At 38.8% G+C, this 16,337-nt stretch overlaps 1 protein-coding gene across 7 annotated transcripts in view; it reads left to right on the top strand.

Annotated features, from left to right (window-relative positions):
- Positions 1-16,337, top strand: part of brd9 (bromodomain containing 9) — a 63,215-nt gene that overhangs the window by 10,348 nt on the left and 36,530 nt on the right. For 3 of the 7 annotated variants that reach the window (XM_048523704.2, XM_059652733.1, XM_059652718.1), the window contains 7 exons: positions 3,279-3,339; positions 4,637-4,781; positions 7,714-7,824; positions 8,676-8,854; positions 10,402-10,534; positions 12,685-12,760; positions 15,652-15,756. In XM_048523704.2, coding sequence (XP_048379661.1) covers positions 3,279-3,339; positions 4,637-4,781; positions 7,714-7,824; positions 8,676-8,854; positions 10,402-10,534; positions 12,685-12,760; positions 15,652-15,756 — 810 coding nt within the window. The remainder of the gene's footprint in view (positions 1-3,278; positions 3,340-4,636; positions 4,782-7,713; positions 7,825-8,675; positions 8,855-10,401; positions 10,535-12,684; positions 12,761-15,651; positions 15,757-16,337) is intronic. The other 4 variants (XM_048523720.2, XM_059652729.1, XM_048523712.2 and 1 more) reach the window with 2 other exon arrangements.

Raw genomic sequence — 16,337 nt, 5'->3', positions numbered from 1 at the left:
CATCTACAGTCTTTTATTTTTGTTGCATTCAAGGCTTTGTTATAACTTGGTATCATCTATAATATATTGTCACTTACACAAGAGAGAACATAAATGATTATGGACTCAGATGATTCTACTTAAAGGCCATTCCTAGTTGTCTTTCGATGTAACTTTTTAGAAAAAAAATACCGTTTCTAAAATGCTGTGTTTTGGGTTGTGCTTTTTTTGGGATTTGTTTTCTCGTTTACTTACTCCTGTTGTGTTCTTTTGGAGGTTAGTCATGCCAATTCACTTCTCACAATGAGGCAGAGTGATGCATGCAAAATTAGCACGGGATCAGGGATGCAATGTTTTAGTAAAGCTATCCTCTAAGTAGTATTGCATTTTCAATGCCTTTAGTTGGGACTGTTAGTGATGTTTTAATATTGTTCTGGAATAGCAGAATACAGACATGAGCCAGGAAGTATCTAATTTGGTTAATACTGCTTTAAAAATATTATTGCTTTACTCTTTAATTTTTCTTCGCGATTGCTTACCATGACTGCAGTTTGGAGTAAGAAGCTTTGTCACTGCAAATAAACTGCTAAGTGTATACCAAACCTACTTTGAAAGAAAGCAGATAGCAATGCCATTTTTAGAAATTATATCACATCGTATGGTAATCAGTCCATTAAATCACCTAGTGGGAAGGTTTTCAGTCAAGGATCTGACCAATTTTGCAGAATCAGTTGTGAGGTTCTTGCAATTATTTTGAGCTAAAGAGGAGAAAATAGCACCCAAAAAGTCCTATTTTTGATCATTCTCCGGTGATTCTGGTGGCATAAATAGATTTTTGTGGCTACGTATTGTGGTAGTGGTCAAATAATTATTTAGCATTTACTATCCAGAGTTGCATTTAAAGACCAGACATTTTAATAGGTATGGGTGAATGTTGTATAGTACAACAACACTGCTTTCATGGAGGAGGAAAAGTAAGCACGTTCCTGCTGAGATTGCAAAAGACGATTGTTTATTAACGAAGAAGAATCTGCGTTAGAGATAATGGGAACTGCAGATGCTGGAGAATCCAAGATAACAAAGTGTGAAGCTGGATGAACACAGCAGGCCAAGCAGCATCTCAGGAGCACAAAAGCTGATGTTTCGGGCCTAGACCCTTCATCAGAGAGGGGGATAGGGTGAGGGTTCTGGAATAAATAGGGAGAGAGGGAGAGGCGGACCGAAGATGGAGAGAAAAGAAGATAGGTGGAGAGGAGAGTATCGGTGGGGATAGGTCAGTCCAGGGAAGATGGACAGGTCAAGGAGGTAGGATGAGGTTAGTAGGTAGGAAATGGAGGTGCGGCTTGGGTTGGGAGGAAGGGATGGGTGAGCGGAAGAACAGGTTAGGGAGGCAGAGACAGGCTGGGCTGGACTTCACCAGTTTCAAAATCTCCCCTTCCCCCACCACATCCCAAAACCAGCCAAGTTCGTCCCCTCCCCCCGCTGCATCACACAACCAGCCCAGCTCATCCCCTCCCCCCACTGCATCCCAAAACCAGCCCAGCCTGTCTCTGCCTCCCTAACCTGTTCTTCCTCTCACCCACCCCTTCTTCCCACCTCAAGCTGCACCTCCATTTCCTATCTACTAACCTCATCCCACCTCCTTGACCTGTCCGTCTTCCCTGGACTGACCTATCCCCTCCCTACCTCCCCACCTATACTCTCCTCTCCACCTATCTTGTTTTCTCTCCATCTTCGGTCCGCCTCCCCCCCCCCCCCCCCCCACCCCCTCCCTATTTGTTCCAGAACCTTCACCCCATCCCCCTCTCTGATGAAGGGTCTTGGCCCGAAACGTCAGCTTTTGTGCTCCTGAGAATCTGCATTTGTTTGCAACAATCACAAACCCCAAGATGTCCTCAAGCATTTGATAGTCGATTTAAGTTCTTTTTTAATGTAGCCATTCTTGTCGGAAAACATTTCTGAAGTCTTAAATTGCTTATTCTTTACCCCATATCCAAGATAAACTAAAAAAAATTGTCTATATTCAGTTATGATAGCCACTTTTAGTTTTACTGTCAGCCTTGCAATTACCATAAACAAAATACTTCCTAAATGCATTTTATCTACATTTTTACTTACTTGTAATAAATCTACAGCCGCTAGGCCTTTTGTGAGATTGCAGCCTGTTCACTTGACTTTTAAGTCTGAACAAGGAGCCTTCTTCTTGACTTGGGGATTACCAGGGTGGAGCTGCATTAGCAAAAGACGTAGCTTGGCACTGTTGAACAACTTGTAAGTGAGCTATCGCTATATCTTATACATGCTAGGATACTTAATTGCATGAATATCCTAATAATTTGCTATTACTAAATATTTTAACACTTTTTCATGAGTACAGCTCATAATAATAGTGAACAACTTTCAATGTGAAACCTCACGTCATAGACAATATGTTTTGTTTTGGCAAACTGACTACTTCAGTGGTTAGATAGTGAATATATTCATGCATGATTGCCAATATACTTCAAACAAAGCAACATAAGTTTACTACATGAAAGAAAGCCACAAAATCAAAGCTACAGGATATTTCAGAGTGCTCTTATCATTAAACAGCAAACAGAAATATGGAGCTATTTTCCCATCAATGTCCTTTAGAGATAGCCAACTCAACTGACATATCACTCTTATTTCCACTCTTATTTCCACTCTTTAATTTCCTCCTTGACTGATGAGGTCACAAGTGTTTCTTTTTAGTGACTTTCTGCTCCTTCACAAAATGTAATTCTCTCCTCTCCCTGAAATACACAGGTAGGCTAATTCGTTGACGTTTTCCTGACACTCACTATTTTGAGGTTACTAAAACACCACATCTGATGATGTGGATTTTATGAACTGAAGCCCGCTTCAGGACCCATGGCACTCTTTCTATATGTTGCAAAAGCTCAAGTTAGTATTTCAGCAATTACCTCAATAGGTAGCTTGCCTAGTTGTTTAGCTTAAGTCCCATGATTTCTTCGAAAAACTTTGACCCAATACTTAACAAAAAAAAAGCTCTGCCGCTTTTTGAAAAAAACAGTTACCTCCAATAATGCAAAACCAAAACCCGAGTACCTTGATTTTAGAATCAAGGTACAAAATAAGAAGCCTTCGTCACAGTGTTAGTAGATACTTGCATTCATTTAGCTACTTTCACAATAAAGATCCCAAAGCATGGCATATATTGCATCACGTTTTAATGTGAGAAGATACATGTAAGCAATTTTTACAGATTGTATGCCATTATCTTTTAATACTAATAAAATCTTTGTTTGTGTTGAAAGTGGAAAGTGAGAATACACCTCTGCAGCAGCTATTGGAGCACTTTTTGCGGCAGTTACAAAGGTACGTTTTACAGCCATGTTATGACATGTAATCTGAAAACATATTCACATGAAACCAGCAACAATTACATAGTTGATATAACAAGGTGTAGAGCTGAATGAACACAGCAGGCCAAGCAGCATCAGAGGAACGGGAAGGCTGACGTTGCGGGCCTAGATCCTTCTTCATAAGAAGGGTCTAGGCCTGAAACGTCAGCCTTCCTGCTCCTCGCCTGCTGTGTTCATCCAGCTCTACGCCTTGTTATCTCAGATTCCCCAGCATTTGCAGTCCCTGCTATCTCTGAAACAATGAAATAGTTTGCCTTTTTTACAAAACTATTTAACTATATTTGTCTTCTTGGGTTGGGAGGATAAATTGATTATCTAAGCCACATCCGGTGCTGGTGCACGGGTCTACTATAAGGGGTTACAGTTTTAAAAACTTCCTTCACCCGTTCTCCCTGGTGGGGAAAATTCTGACCTTTGCTTTTCACCTATCTAGAGTGAGAGGTCTGACATTTACAGCATACTGTATGAAGCACAGTGGGCACAATCTTCTTTCCCGGCATGTTGCATTACAGTTTGCTGAAGCTTCAAGGTGCTTTCAGTCTTGTATTTTACAAAGTTTTATTGTGCACACTAACCTTTTGAGGGCTATGACTTGTTAATAAATAGAACTTGTATTTTTACTGTTAAAAGCACCTATAGGACAATGTATACACTATATACTTTAAAAAAGTGACCATCCTTCATTTGTGAGTCTAGATCATGACGATGAGAAGTTATTCAGTTTCGTGTTGGAGGAAAGAATTACAGTTATTGTTCATTGTGCCCTCAACCACAAACGCTTTGTGCACACTTCTATTTCAATACTTATAATAACAGTTTGGGAAGGGAAAGCGTTCTCTGAACATTGTAAACAAACCAAAAAAGCTTAAAATATGAAGAAATTGTTCACTCATTGCAAAATCAATCTTCCCATCTTGTTTAATTTGCAGATAATGCATTGCAGCCTGAGGATGTCTTTCCGTCTTGGGAGGGAACCCTTGTTAGCTTCCTTTGCTTACCATAGCTCAGGCTACTGAGGCACAACATCACCCATAACACTAACATCACTGAGATCTATAAATTTGACAAGACCATAATGCTGTTAGTTCAGTAACATACCACTATATTAAGTTTCTTTTTAAAATCTTTTACACAGTGAAATATCCAGAAGTGTTTAGAGAGATGAGGAAAGGAGAAAAAAGTGTGATTGTTGGAAATTGGTCTGGTTATTGCCTGTGTTTAAATCCTAATCAACAATTGTTTTGTTTTAGAAAAGATCCTCATGGATTTTTTGCGTTCCCTGTTACGGATAGCATTGCACCTGGTTATTCTATGATAATCAAACATCCAATGGATTTCAGCACTATGAAAGATAAAATCCTAGCAAATGAATACAACTCCATTACAGAATTTAAGGTAAATTTAACACAGGCGATCAACCTAATAACATACATATATTCAAAATGTAGGAGTTAGTATTGTTATTATTTCAAACATACTTATGCATTCTTAATGTCTCAATAAGACTTCTCAAAGTTGTCTGAACAATTTCATGGTGAGAATAGTTCTTTTAGTTTGAAAAGAGTAATTTTTTTTTGTAAAAAGTTTCCTAGAAGAATTGGTAGACTTGAATATTTCAGGCAGTGTACGCTTCACATTGTCTGGTGGAATAATTGGAACAGATGAAAGAGTTGCATGTGTTGGAGGATGAGAATATGGGTGCAGTGTTAACTGTTTATTGGCCGGGTTGTGGTGTTTCCAATAGGTTAATATTTTTCTAATCAGCCTTTTAGGATGTGTTATGACATACCTCAATTGCCATCATAGGCTGAGGTGAGATTTGAACTTCTAATTTATGGTCCAGGGATAAGGATTAGATTAGATTCCCTGCAGTGTGGAAACAGGCCCTTCAGCCCAACAAGTCCACACTGCCCCTTGAAGCATCCCACCCAGACCCATCCCCCTATAACCCATGCACCCCTGAACACTATGGGCAATTTTAGCATGGCCAATCCACCTAGCCTGCACGTTTTGGACTGTGGGAGGAAACCAGAGCACCCGGAGGAAACCCACGCAGACACGGGGAGAATGTGCAAACTCCACACAGACAGTCGCCTGAGGCTGGAATCGAACCCAGGTCCCTGGTGCTGTGAGGCTACAGTGCTAACCACTAAGCCACCGTGCCACACTACCATTAAGCACAAGATTTCCTCAGAAGTGCAGTCAGCAGAAAATAGATGTTAATAGGCTTGCTGCTGATTGGTCAACTGTGCAATGTTGTGAAGAATGGCTGATAAATGATTTTCTTGTGTAAGGGTGGCATATATGGATGATAAAAAGATTGTTGTCATGATGTTAACTGCTCTCCATGGCCTCGCTGATATTATCTTCTCACCCAGTGTGTGATGGAAGAGCAAAGTCAAGACTCAAACCATTGGCTGTGTTGGATAATTAGTTCAATGTGTATGATAGCTGACTTTCCCATTCACTGTGCTTGACACAGGTTTCATTTTCCAAGATTCTAGAGTGGTTGCTGCACCCTATTTCCCTAATGGATATTTATCAACACCCCTTCATCATAATGACCAATTAGCAGCAAGAATGTTAATTTGTACAAGCTGGTTCAAACACAATAGCCTATCCAATCAGCATTAAGGTCCCACCCATATTCCCTTTCTCCACTATATACATCTTTCATCTGTTTTAGTCATTCCCTTAGTTAATTGGTAGTATATTCTACTTGGAATATGGTGTCTCCCAAATGTTCCAAGTAACTCCATTAAGGTAGCAATTGTTCTTCTTATTGTAAAGTTTACATGATGTAACTTAAAATTGTTTTACTCAGTCTGTTTGAAGTCCAGTCATTTGCTGCCATAAAGTTTCAAAGTGTTTTTTTAATCTTGAGTTTTTGTTTTTATTCAGGTGAGTTGAGCCAAGGAGGTCTGAATGACTGACAGTTTGTTTTTTCTTCTGTGTTATCTATTGTGTGAAATGTGATTTTGTTTCATTCAGATTTTCCTTTTTAAAATGAGGAAAGTAATTTAAACTTGCCAGATATATTTGTGTGATATTGAGAATTTAGCATTATAATTGACTACATACCTCTTCTTAAAGAACATAACTATCCATAGTAGAAAACTTCAAACCGTGCACTTCTTCCTGTTGTCCATGTTTTATTTAGTTAAAGGTGACGTATGCCTTGAATATAGCAGTTTACTGGTGGGCATTTGTTCCCTTGTCTTGTACGTTATTAATGCTTAGCTAGGACTTGTTTGCGTCATTCCTTGGCTGTGGATTTTGAGAGTCATTATGAAAATCGGAGTTTTAGTTTTTCACTGCTTTATTATTACCCATGTAAGATGGTGCATTTCGGAACTGAAAGGGTTAAATTGTGAAGATTGATTACAAAGACAAAGCTTGTGGTTCTCTTTTAAGGCTAATTTTATTTATCTATTCAAGATGACTAAAGATTCTATTAAGGTCTGTAATAAAGAGTTTCCTTTACACAGAGCAAGATGAAATAACCTTAAAATTAGAACTATTTGGTTTTAGGTGTGAATGTCAATATAGAGCATGTAGTTCCATTGAGCGTCATTTGACGGTTTCAAAAATAAGATTGCAAATACAACAACTGGCAAGTATAATGAGAGCTGTGGAACCAAGGTGGGTTGATGGAGTTATGTAACAGTACAGCTGTGGTCTAATTGAATGATGTATTGTGGTCAGTGGCCTACTCCTGTTCCTATATGCTTCAATTGTTTACCTTGAATAACTTCCAGAGTGGGTCTAATGCTGTTAATAAATCTGCAGCCAGATTGATTTGGGACATTCTGATTATAATTTGATAATTATAGTGATGGTGTGTTAAGCTCATTTATGAAGCTTCAGAGTAAACTTTAGATAATTTTAAAATGTAAGATTGTAAATCCAATTTCACTATACAGGTGGTCCTCCATTTACAAATGTGCAAACTTATGAATGCATTCATAAACACGAGCAATGCCAAATGTGGCTTCAATGTTGAAAGACCTAACATACAAACATTTCCTGTCGTTATGCATGGCTGCTGTCCATTGCCCTGACTTGTGAATGGACTCAAGAGGAACCTGTTCGTAACCCAGAGACTGTCTGTATAGTGTCAGTGATATAACAATAGATGGGGAGAATGGCAACAAGATGGTTGCCAAGGCAAAGATTAAATAATATGTATTTTGGATTATAACCCAGACATGATCAATTAGATTAGTGCATTTCTACCAACTGCATAAAATAGAATATATTTAATGTTAACATAGAAATAGTGGGGGGAAAAAAATAAGTAATTTTGTTTGTGTTCCTTTACTTCTAGGGTGACTTCAAACTAATGTGCGATAATGCAATGACTTACAACCGGCCTGAAACAGTGTACTACAAGGCAGCGAAGAAGCTACTTCATACAGGATTTAAAATGATGAGTAAAGTAAGATGATTTTTGTGACTTGTCTCAAATATGATGTGACTAGTGATGGGCCAGCACAGTATTCTATGAAAATACTTGCAAATGCAGATTTTTATTCTGTTTGCCCATTAAGGTCTGTAAACAGAATAAAAACTTTCACTTGGCTACAGCATCACATAACTGTTGCTGTCATACATCCTAAGAGAGGGAGAGGGCAATTGTCAACTATCCTGGTGTTCACACTATATTGGAGGACATCTCCACTTAAAATTGATTTAGTATACTGCATATTTCATTTACACTGTCAAAGAAGACTTAATTTGTGTTGACTCATCACAAGCATGACTAAACTAATGCGTACATTGCTCAGTTGTTTCACTATAGCTTGTATTATTAGGAATGCGTAACATAAAAGAGGACTATAAACAAAGTTTATTTGAAATGCATTTTATCATGGTGCATATTAGCAGTAAGTTGACATTTAAAGCTTTTGTCCTGTTTGCATGGTTTATAATATTATAGTGTTTGTTTTGTTTTTGTGGAGTGTTATTTAAAATGTGTTCAGCATTCCCCTGAATGTATTTTATTTACTCCATTATTTTCATGACCTTGTGCTATGGTGTTGATGGCTGTAGTCTTTTGTCAAGGCATGCCATAGTATGTGGTCTATCTGTCTTTACTAGTGGTTTTTTCCGCTAAGTCATTGAGGCACAAAACACGCTTGCCTGTAAACTCTCATTCACAAGATGTGAGTTATTAAGCACCGTACACATCAATGACCAGCTATCACTAAATGCTGTGCATGTGCATGCAGTTCACCCCAGCACTTGGGGAGAAGTAAAAAGCGTGCCCTCTGTGTTCTTTGCTTACAGGAACGTCTGTTAGCTTTGAAGCGCAGCATGACATTCATGCAGGAGATCGATTTTTCTCAGCAGGCAGCACTGTTAGGGGATGAAGATATAGCACAAGAGGAAACTGTTGCAGAAGTTACTGTGGCACCTGTTGAAACGACAACCAAGAAATCGAAGAAACAAATTAAAGAAGTCATAAGGTAAATTGATTTTAAATTTGAAATTGTTGACTTTTTTTTTTCTAAAGCAGCTTTTGAACATTTCTGAATGGAATGATGCATTTTAAGAAGACTGAATCTATGCACTTTGATACAGTGTTCTAGCAGATTTTTATTCAGGAGATGTGGGCATCACTGGCAAGGTTAGTACGTTATCCATCCTTGATTGCCTGTGTGAGCAATCACATTGCTGTTGTTTTGAAGTCCCGTGTAGGCTAGTCCAGGTAAAGATGGCAAATTTCCTTCCCTAAAGGGCTTAGTGAACTAAATGGGTTTTTCTAAAAATCAATAATGATTTCATGGTTACCATAACTGAGACTAACTTTCAATTCCAGAATGCTCTAAATTTAATAATAATTCAGTTAATTAAAGTGAAGTTCTACCAGTTGACAAGATGGGATTTGAATTCGTGTTCCTGGAACATTAGACTGGGCCTATGGCTTACCATCCACTAATATTATCATTTTACCACTGTCTTCCCTAAAATGCCAAAATGTTTGCAACTTCAAAGAACCACTAAGGCGAACTGTTTGATTAGAAGTAGTTGAATTATCAGCAATAACTTTTAGGTAGCCGTCACGTTATCCTATTGAAGTAGCTTGGTAGTATCGGATGTTGAATATCTGATAGTTAAGTGCAAATTGATTAGTGTAGCCAATACTGCAATGGTTTAAGGTCTGTGTTCTTGAAGTATCTCTTGCTGACGTGGCTTTTTAGTTCCCTGGCCTTGGGAGTGTATATTTTATTTATCTGGTCTCATCTGAAACATTGTTTGCTATGATGTTGACCACCTTTTGTTCAAATGATCACTATGTATTTGTGTAGCATTAACCATGACTATCATCGGTAACTTTGGTCTTTCTTCTCTCATGTTGACGTGCAAACACGGGATGCTGATAAAGACTAATGTACCTGGCTAATTCATGTTCCGTTATGTGATCCAAGAGTACTGAAGCCAATTTGAGAATTATTTCTGTGCTGATTTGAGATAAGCTAAGTTTTATAATGGACCAGGAATTCCACTTAACCTTCATTGGTCTACGCATTCTGTAACAACAGGATCTCAATATGTACAATTATGTTGTACTGTCTTGCTTCTGCTATATTGGCTAGATTGGGAGATACTGTGGACAATGTTCTTAAGATTAGATTCCCTACTGTGTGGAAACAGGCCCATTGGCCCAATAAGTCCACGCTGCCCCTTGGAGCATCCCACCCAGATCCATTCCCCCTATAACCAACACACGCCTGAACACTATGAGCAATTTAGCATGGCCGATCCACCTAGCCTGTGCGAGGAAACCAGAGCACCCGGAGGAAACCCACATAGACATGGGGAGAATGTGCAAACTCTGCACAGACAGTCGCCCAAGGCTGGAATCGAACCCGGGTCCCTGGTGCTGTGAGGCTGCAGTGCTAACCACTGAGCCACCGTGCCGGTGAAGTTGAATAATGTGGATGCCCCTAATTTACTTTAATGCTCGCATCCCACCATCCATCATTACATACACAATTTCTTCTCTTTTCAGTTACTTTAATGAGCCAGAAGGGAATGCATGCAGCTCAACAGACAGTACAGCTGAAGAACATGTCCTAGCCTTGGTGGAACATGCAGCGGATGAAGCTCGAGACAGAATTAGCAGAAATGCAGCCAATAGCAAGGTTTGTCAGTGTAACCAATGACTGAAAAATGGTAATGTAATTGAAGTTTTATGTGCAGTTAAAAACTGCAAGTATGTAGGAAATGAGTACTATTTTATTAGTTGTGTTTTTATGGACTCTGACTGAACATGTTAATATTGGAAAACCATTGAACAATATAGAGCAAAAGGATGTAATTTTGTTTCGGAGCTTTTCTTTAAATAAGAAAAAAAGAGCTATCCTTAATCTCATTTGCCTGCCTCTTGCCCCGCAAGTATTTAAGTTTCTTGTTGGTTTTTTTTGTAAACACTGCAATACGTTTTTGCTTCTGATATTATTATGTGCCGGCCCAAGGTCTGAAATCCAGCATCCTAGGAACTGGGTGTGAGTTTGCTCGCTGAACTGGAAGGTTCGTTTTCAGATGTTTCGTCACCATTCTAGGTAACATCATCAGTGAGCCTCCGATGAAGTGCTGGTGTTTTGTCCCGCTTTCTATTTATCTGGTTAGGTTTTCTTGGGTTGGTGAAGTCATTTCCTGTTCTTTTTCTCGGGGGATGGTAGATTGATTTGGAGCCAATGTGTTTGTTGATGGAGTTCCGGTTGGAATGCCATGCTTCTAGGAATTCTCATGTGGGAATTTAGAAAGCGGGACATAACACCAGCGCTTTGTTGGAGGCTGACTGATGATGTTACCTAGAATGGCGACGAAACGTCTGAAAACGAACCTTCCAGGTCAGCGAGCAAACTCACATCCAGAACCTCAACCTGAGCTACAAATCTTCTCAAAACTCGCTATCCTAGGAACTGTGTGTGTCAAATTTCAGATTTTCGTTGGTTTTTTGATTTCCCGCCATTAGATTGGACAAGTGAACAGAATATTTTCATGTAACTATCCAATGGAGTGCTTACCTGAGAATCGAACAAATTCATCATAAGGCAACATGGCTGGAGGTTCCAAGATAATAAAATGTGAGGCTGGATGAACACAGCAGGCCAAGCAGCATCTCAGGAGCACAAAAGCTGACGTTTCGGGCCTAGACCCTTCATCAGAGAAGGGTCTAGGCCCGAAACGTCAGCTTTTGTGCTCCTGAGATGCTGCTTGGCCTGCTGTGTTCATCCAGCCTCACATTTTATTATCTTGGAATCTCCAGCATCTGCAGTTCCCATTATCTCTGATGGCTGGAGGTTCATTGCTCAGCAGAAACTCAGTCTTGCTTCTACAATCCCTTCAATGGAATCAAGTGAAAATATACAGAGTCCAGTTTTGATTGGAAGGAATTATTAGATTCACAAGAGGATTACTTAAAAACCTTACTGAATGAGTACACTTCCATTATTTTGGGAATACAGGACAGGTAATGGAGCTCCACTGCTCTAACTCTAACTCTAAATCTAATTGAAAATTTCCTGGGGCTGCAGACGTTTTAAAGAGAGAATCCCAGATTCTATTCCACCAGTGAAACTATTGCTTTGTTTTGTAACTGGAAAATACTAGTATGGTGGGATGTGGGCAGGTACATTTTAAAGCACTGTGATGGATTCTGGCCCTGTGTATGGGCGCACCTCTTGCTAATTGGATCCTTTGGCAAAACATGAGAATAGCCTCCACATTCATGTTCATGTTGTGTTCCAGGATTATCATCCAGATCCCTGGAGATAAAAATCTGATTTTTGGACAAAAGGATTTTTGAATAATGTATCTATTGACAAATCTTGGAATAAAAGTAATTCTAGGCAGCCCCTTTTTTTTGTTTCACTGAATTTAGTTTTATGGCCTCCTGTTACCATCGTGCTGACTAGTGTAAGAATTCATCCCAATTTTCATTATTTGCTGGGTAATATTACGTCTTTTTTTTTGAGATGATTGCTGTATACACCGGCACAGTTAAGTAGATGTTTTTGTTATAGGTGTGACTTAACAAAAACACTACCATAGATCTATACTTGATGAGTTATCTGCACACATCATCGTAGCATCTTCAAACATTATGGTTTTGAATGGATGAGGCTGTTCACTAAATCGGTTGCTTGAACTGTCCACAGTGAGTAAATGAAAGCACTCGTACCCTTTTTTCAGTCTGTATTGGATAGATACTATTAGGTCTGATTTTACTTGTATTTTGAATAATTAACTGTGTATTTGACCCAATGCATTATTTATTTTCTTGCAGATCGGCTATCTCAAAAAGGAGGGTGATGGGCCTCTGCTCTTTGCTGTTGTAAACCAGTCAGATCCAGAAACTGAAGGCAAGTTGTCAATAATTTCAATTATATTTAAAATATTCTGGGACAAAAGCTTTTGATTTTTGCAGTAATCCAAAATATATGGCGTATTCTTTTAACACATTCCTGATTTTATTCACAGTGGATATTGATGTTTCTGTATCGTTTGTTTTGGCTCGTGGTTTTCATTCACCCTCAAATAGTTTTCTCAAACTCACAATCAAAACTTCAGCAAAATTGGCTTGCTGAGTATAGCAGTTTTTTTTCCCCCCAGCAAAGTGCAATGAGCAAAAGGTAGTTACATAACATAAATGGTGTAAAGTCAATACCCATCACGTCCAGCAGTCTCCAAATGTAATTGATGGAATAATTATCTAATCATCTCCAATCTGGCTGAAACTTAACATTATAAGCAGAGTTTTTTTTTCTGTTCTGAATTCAAATGGGCTTAGTGTAAAATGGGCTGCCAACTCACCGAACACATGCTCAGCTCTGTGACAGAGCAGTTTCACCACCTAATAAAATCGAATACTGCAGGTGCTGAAAACTTGAGAGAGAGAGAGACACAAAAATGTTTGAAACTCTATAAAATAATAACTGAATTGTTAAGTTCACCTGGTTTTTAGATTGAACCACTAGGCATAATGCTGCGATCAATAAGTATTGATCTGCAACAGTTACAATTGAAATTAGTTGGAAAACTGAATTGGACTAAATGGGCCATTCTTACGACAAGATTGTCTAACAGTGAAATGTCACAAGGATCAGTGCTGGGGCCTCAGCTATTTGCATCCATGTCACAAATTTTATTGGAGCCTTGAATATTTAATGTAAAGAAGTCTTGTATCAAACTTCAGTGAGACCATACTTCAAGTAGTGTAGATATATTTAGTATCCATACCTAGGGTGGAACATGTCTCGGAGATGCAACAAGTGTTTATTAGATTGCATATTCCAAGAATCAAGCAGTCCATTTTGAGGAGAAATTTAATAACTATAGGCCTATGTTCTCGGAGGTCTGGTGAATGGAGGAAAAATTAAATTGTAATATACAAAATTCATGGAAAGCTTAACAGAGTATCAGTTGAGAGACTATTTTCTAAAAATTAGGAGTCAGAAGATGGGGGCAACTATTTTAGCACTGAGATAAAGAGAAACATCTTGATTTAGAGGGTTATAAGCAATGTTCCTTCCAAACTGGAACAAATGGTTCTGCCAATGAAAGCAGAAGCCATTCAAAGCCACTTCCACACACGGACATTTTTTTTTTTCTCTGCTCTTGCGCAGACCCCCATACAGGGAATGTTTGTTGTAAGTCTTTGACATTCTTTACTTCAAAAGGGGACTCAGTTTTGACTATACTTTATTGATGGAGATCAATTGATTTTTGGGCATGAAGAGCATCAAGCAGATGGGGATGAGGAGGGAAAGTGTGTTGGTAAGGAAATTCAAACCCAGTCTTCGTGAATGACCAAGCAAGCTCAATGCATGATTAAAGCTTTGTACAGCTCCCAATTCTTACAATCGTATGTGCTTACAAAATGAAAATTAAAGGCCTTCTTAAATCTCTTAATTCACTAGTAAGTCTCTCAAAAATATACTGAATGCTTCATTATACGTTGCACCATCATAGACAGGCTATAGCAAGATGTATAGTACTTGTATTCATGACATTTCATGCTCAGTAGAACTTCCAGAAATGAGAACTTGCCCCGTTTTACAGAATTCCAACTTTTGAATAATGGTATTCTGCCCCTTTTTTTTTTTGCCTTTCCCACCTCCACCTTCTCTTGACTGCTGCTGGCCACTTGAAGAGCCACAGGTTTCAAATGAGCAAGGAGAGATGGAGTAGGAGGTGGATAGAACAATGGATGAAAGATTCAGAAGGGAGCAATGGAGCCCCGATTGCCATTTGGGGTCTTAGGGCAGGAGAAGAAGAGGAGTAAGGAATATCTGGGTGGGAAAGAGTAACAGCGGAGCTGGGGTTCAGAAGACCACGAGACTGGTGGGGATGCAGCGAAGCCGTGCAGCCAGACCCTAACACACAAGGCGTTTCTGTCTCTGGAAGACATAGCTGCAGAAGATGTAAATGCAGCTGTCAAGACTAGAAGCTTTCAAATTTGTTTTGTTCAGTCAAGTGAGTGACCTTTTAAAATTTGTGCACCAGAATGCAAAATGTCAAGGTTGATGACTTCAAATCTCAAAACAAAGTCACTGAATTTGTTGAAACATCAAAACTCATGATGCAAGCTTTTTTAAAATTAGGGTTTTATATGGTAAGTAACTGTGTTGCAAAAATAGGGAGCAAAAGTAAGAATTGTGCTCAAATAATGAAATGTGAGCCTCTTGATAACCAGATATTATATTGTGAAATATGCCATTCATTGATCAACTTGTAGGAATGGTCTTGTTTGGATTCCTTATTCTAAAATTAATTTGGCAACCCAAATGTACTGCTGACTCGGACTGTGTGTGCTTGTGTACCGCGAAGCAACTAGGAGTTGCAGTAAGATTGACGGAAAGGCCAAACTATTGAGTTGAGTGAAGGAATTTGGCAAAAGTCACATGTAATGGAGGGTAGAGTGGTTTCACCAGGTTTTCTGCCACCACAGAATATGGTTGGCTGATTCTTGTGTGTAAAATGATAAAACTTTCCACCGATCATTCAGGAAATTTCCAATTTTCCTTGATTTTTGTAGTGACGTTTGAACCAGAAGCAGTACAATGATCAGGTTCAATGTTGATGTGTTTTACAATTAACATGCAAACTATTTAAGGTTAACCACAGTTGTAGCTGAATATATATTTGCAGTAAATATAGGTGAACACCAGAAACTTTTTTAACCTTGCAGACTTGTTTGCATTCTTGTATGTGTTTCGAATATATATTTAGTATTCTATATTTCCTTTTGCAGAGGAAGAGGTTCACCAAGTCGATCTAAGTTCCCTTACAACTAAACTCCAACCAGGTATTAATACAATGGGATTTAAAGATGATCGAAGGAATAAAGCTTTATCAGGTAAGATTTGCTTTTTTTCTCTAAACAAAACTTCTTTAATGAAGATCTGTATTGCTTAGGCTTTTCTCATTGCTTCAACTTCATAGAATCGTAAAATCCCTACAGTGTGGAAACAGGCCATTCAGCCCATCAAGTCCATACTGCCCCTATAAAGAGCATCCCACCCAGAGACACTTCTGACCCTTATCCTATAACGCTTCATTTTCCATGGCAAATCCAAATAATTTGCACACCCCTGGAAACTAATGGCAATTTAGCATGGCCAATCCACCTAACGTGCACATCTTTGGATTGTGTGAGGCAGCAGCGTGAACCACAGTCATTATGCATATACAAAAATTTCGCAGCTGTAGAGTTGTGTGGAAAAATGCCAACTATTCTACTTTGGCACTAAGAATAGAAAGAGACAATATTACTTAATTGGAGAGAAGCTGAAAAGTGCCTCAATACATGATGATCAGGATATCCTAATGTATGAATCTGCATTAGCATGCAGGTGCAAGAAGTAGTTAGAAAAACAAAGGAGCTCTTGGTCTTCTTTACAGGACGTGAAGTTTTGTTACCACTTTATAAGGAAGATG

This window comes from Stegostoma tigrinum, chromosome 2, assembly GCF_030684315.1.
Source record: "Stegostoma tigrinum isolate sSteTig4 chromosome 2, sSteTig4.hap1, whole genome shotgun sequence".
NCBI classification, from domain to species: Eukaryota; Metazoa; Chordata; class Chondrichthyes; order Orectolobiformes; family Stegostomatidae; genus Stegostoma; species Stegostoma tigrinum.
Note: the sequence above shows the minus strand (reverse complement) of the source record. Positions and strands in the feature narration are given on the sequence as shown.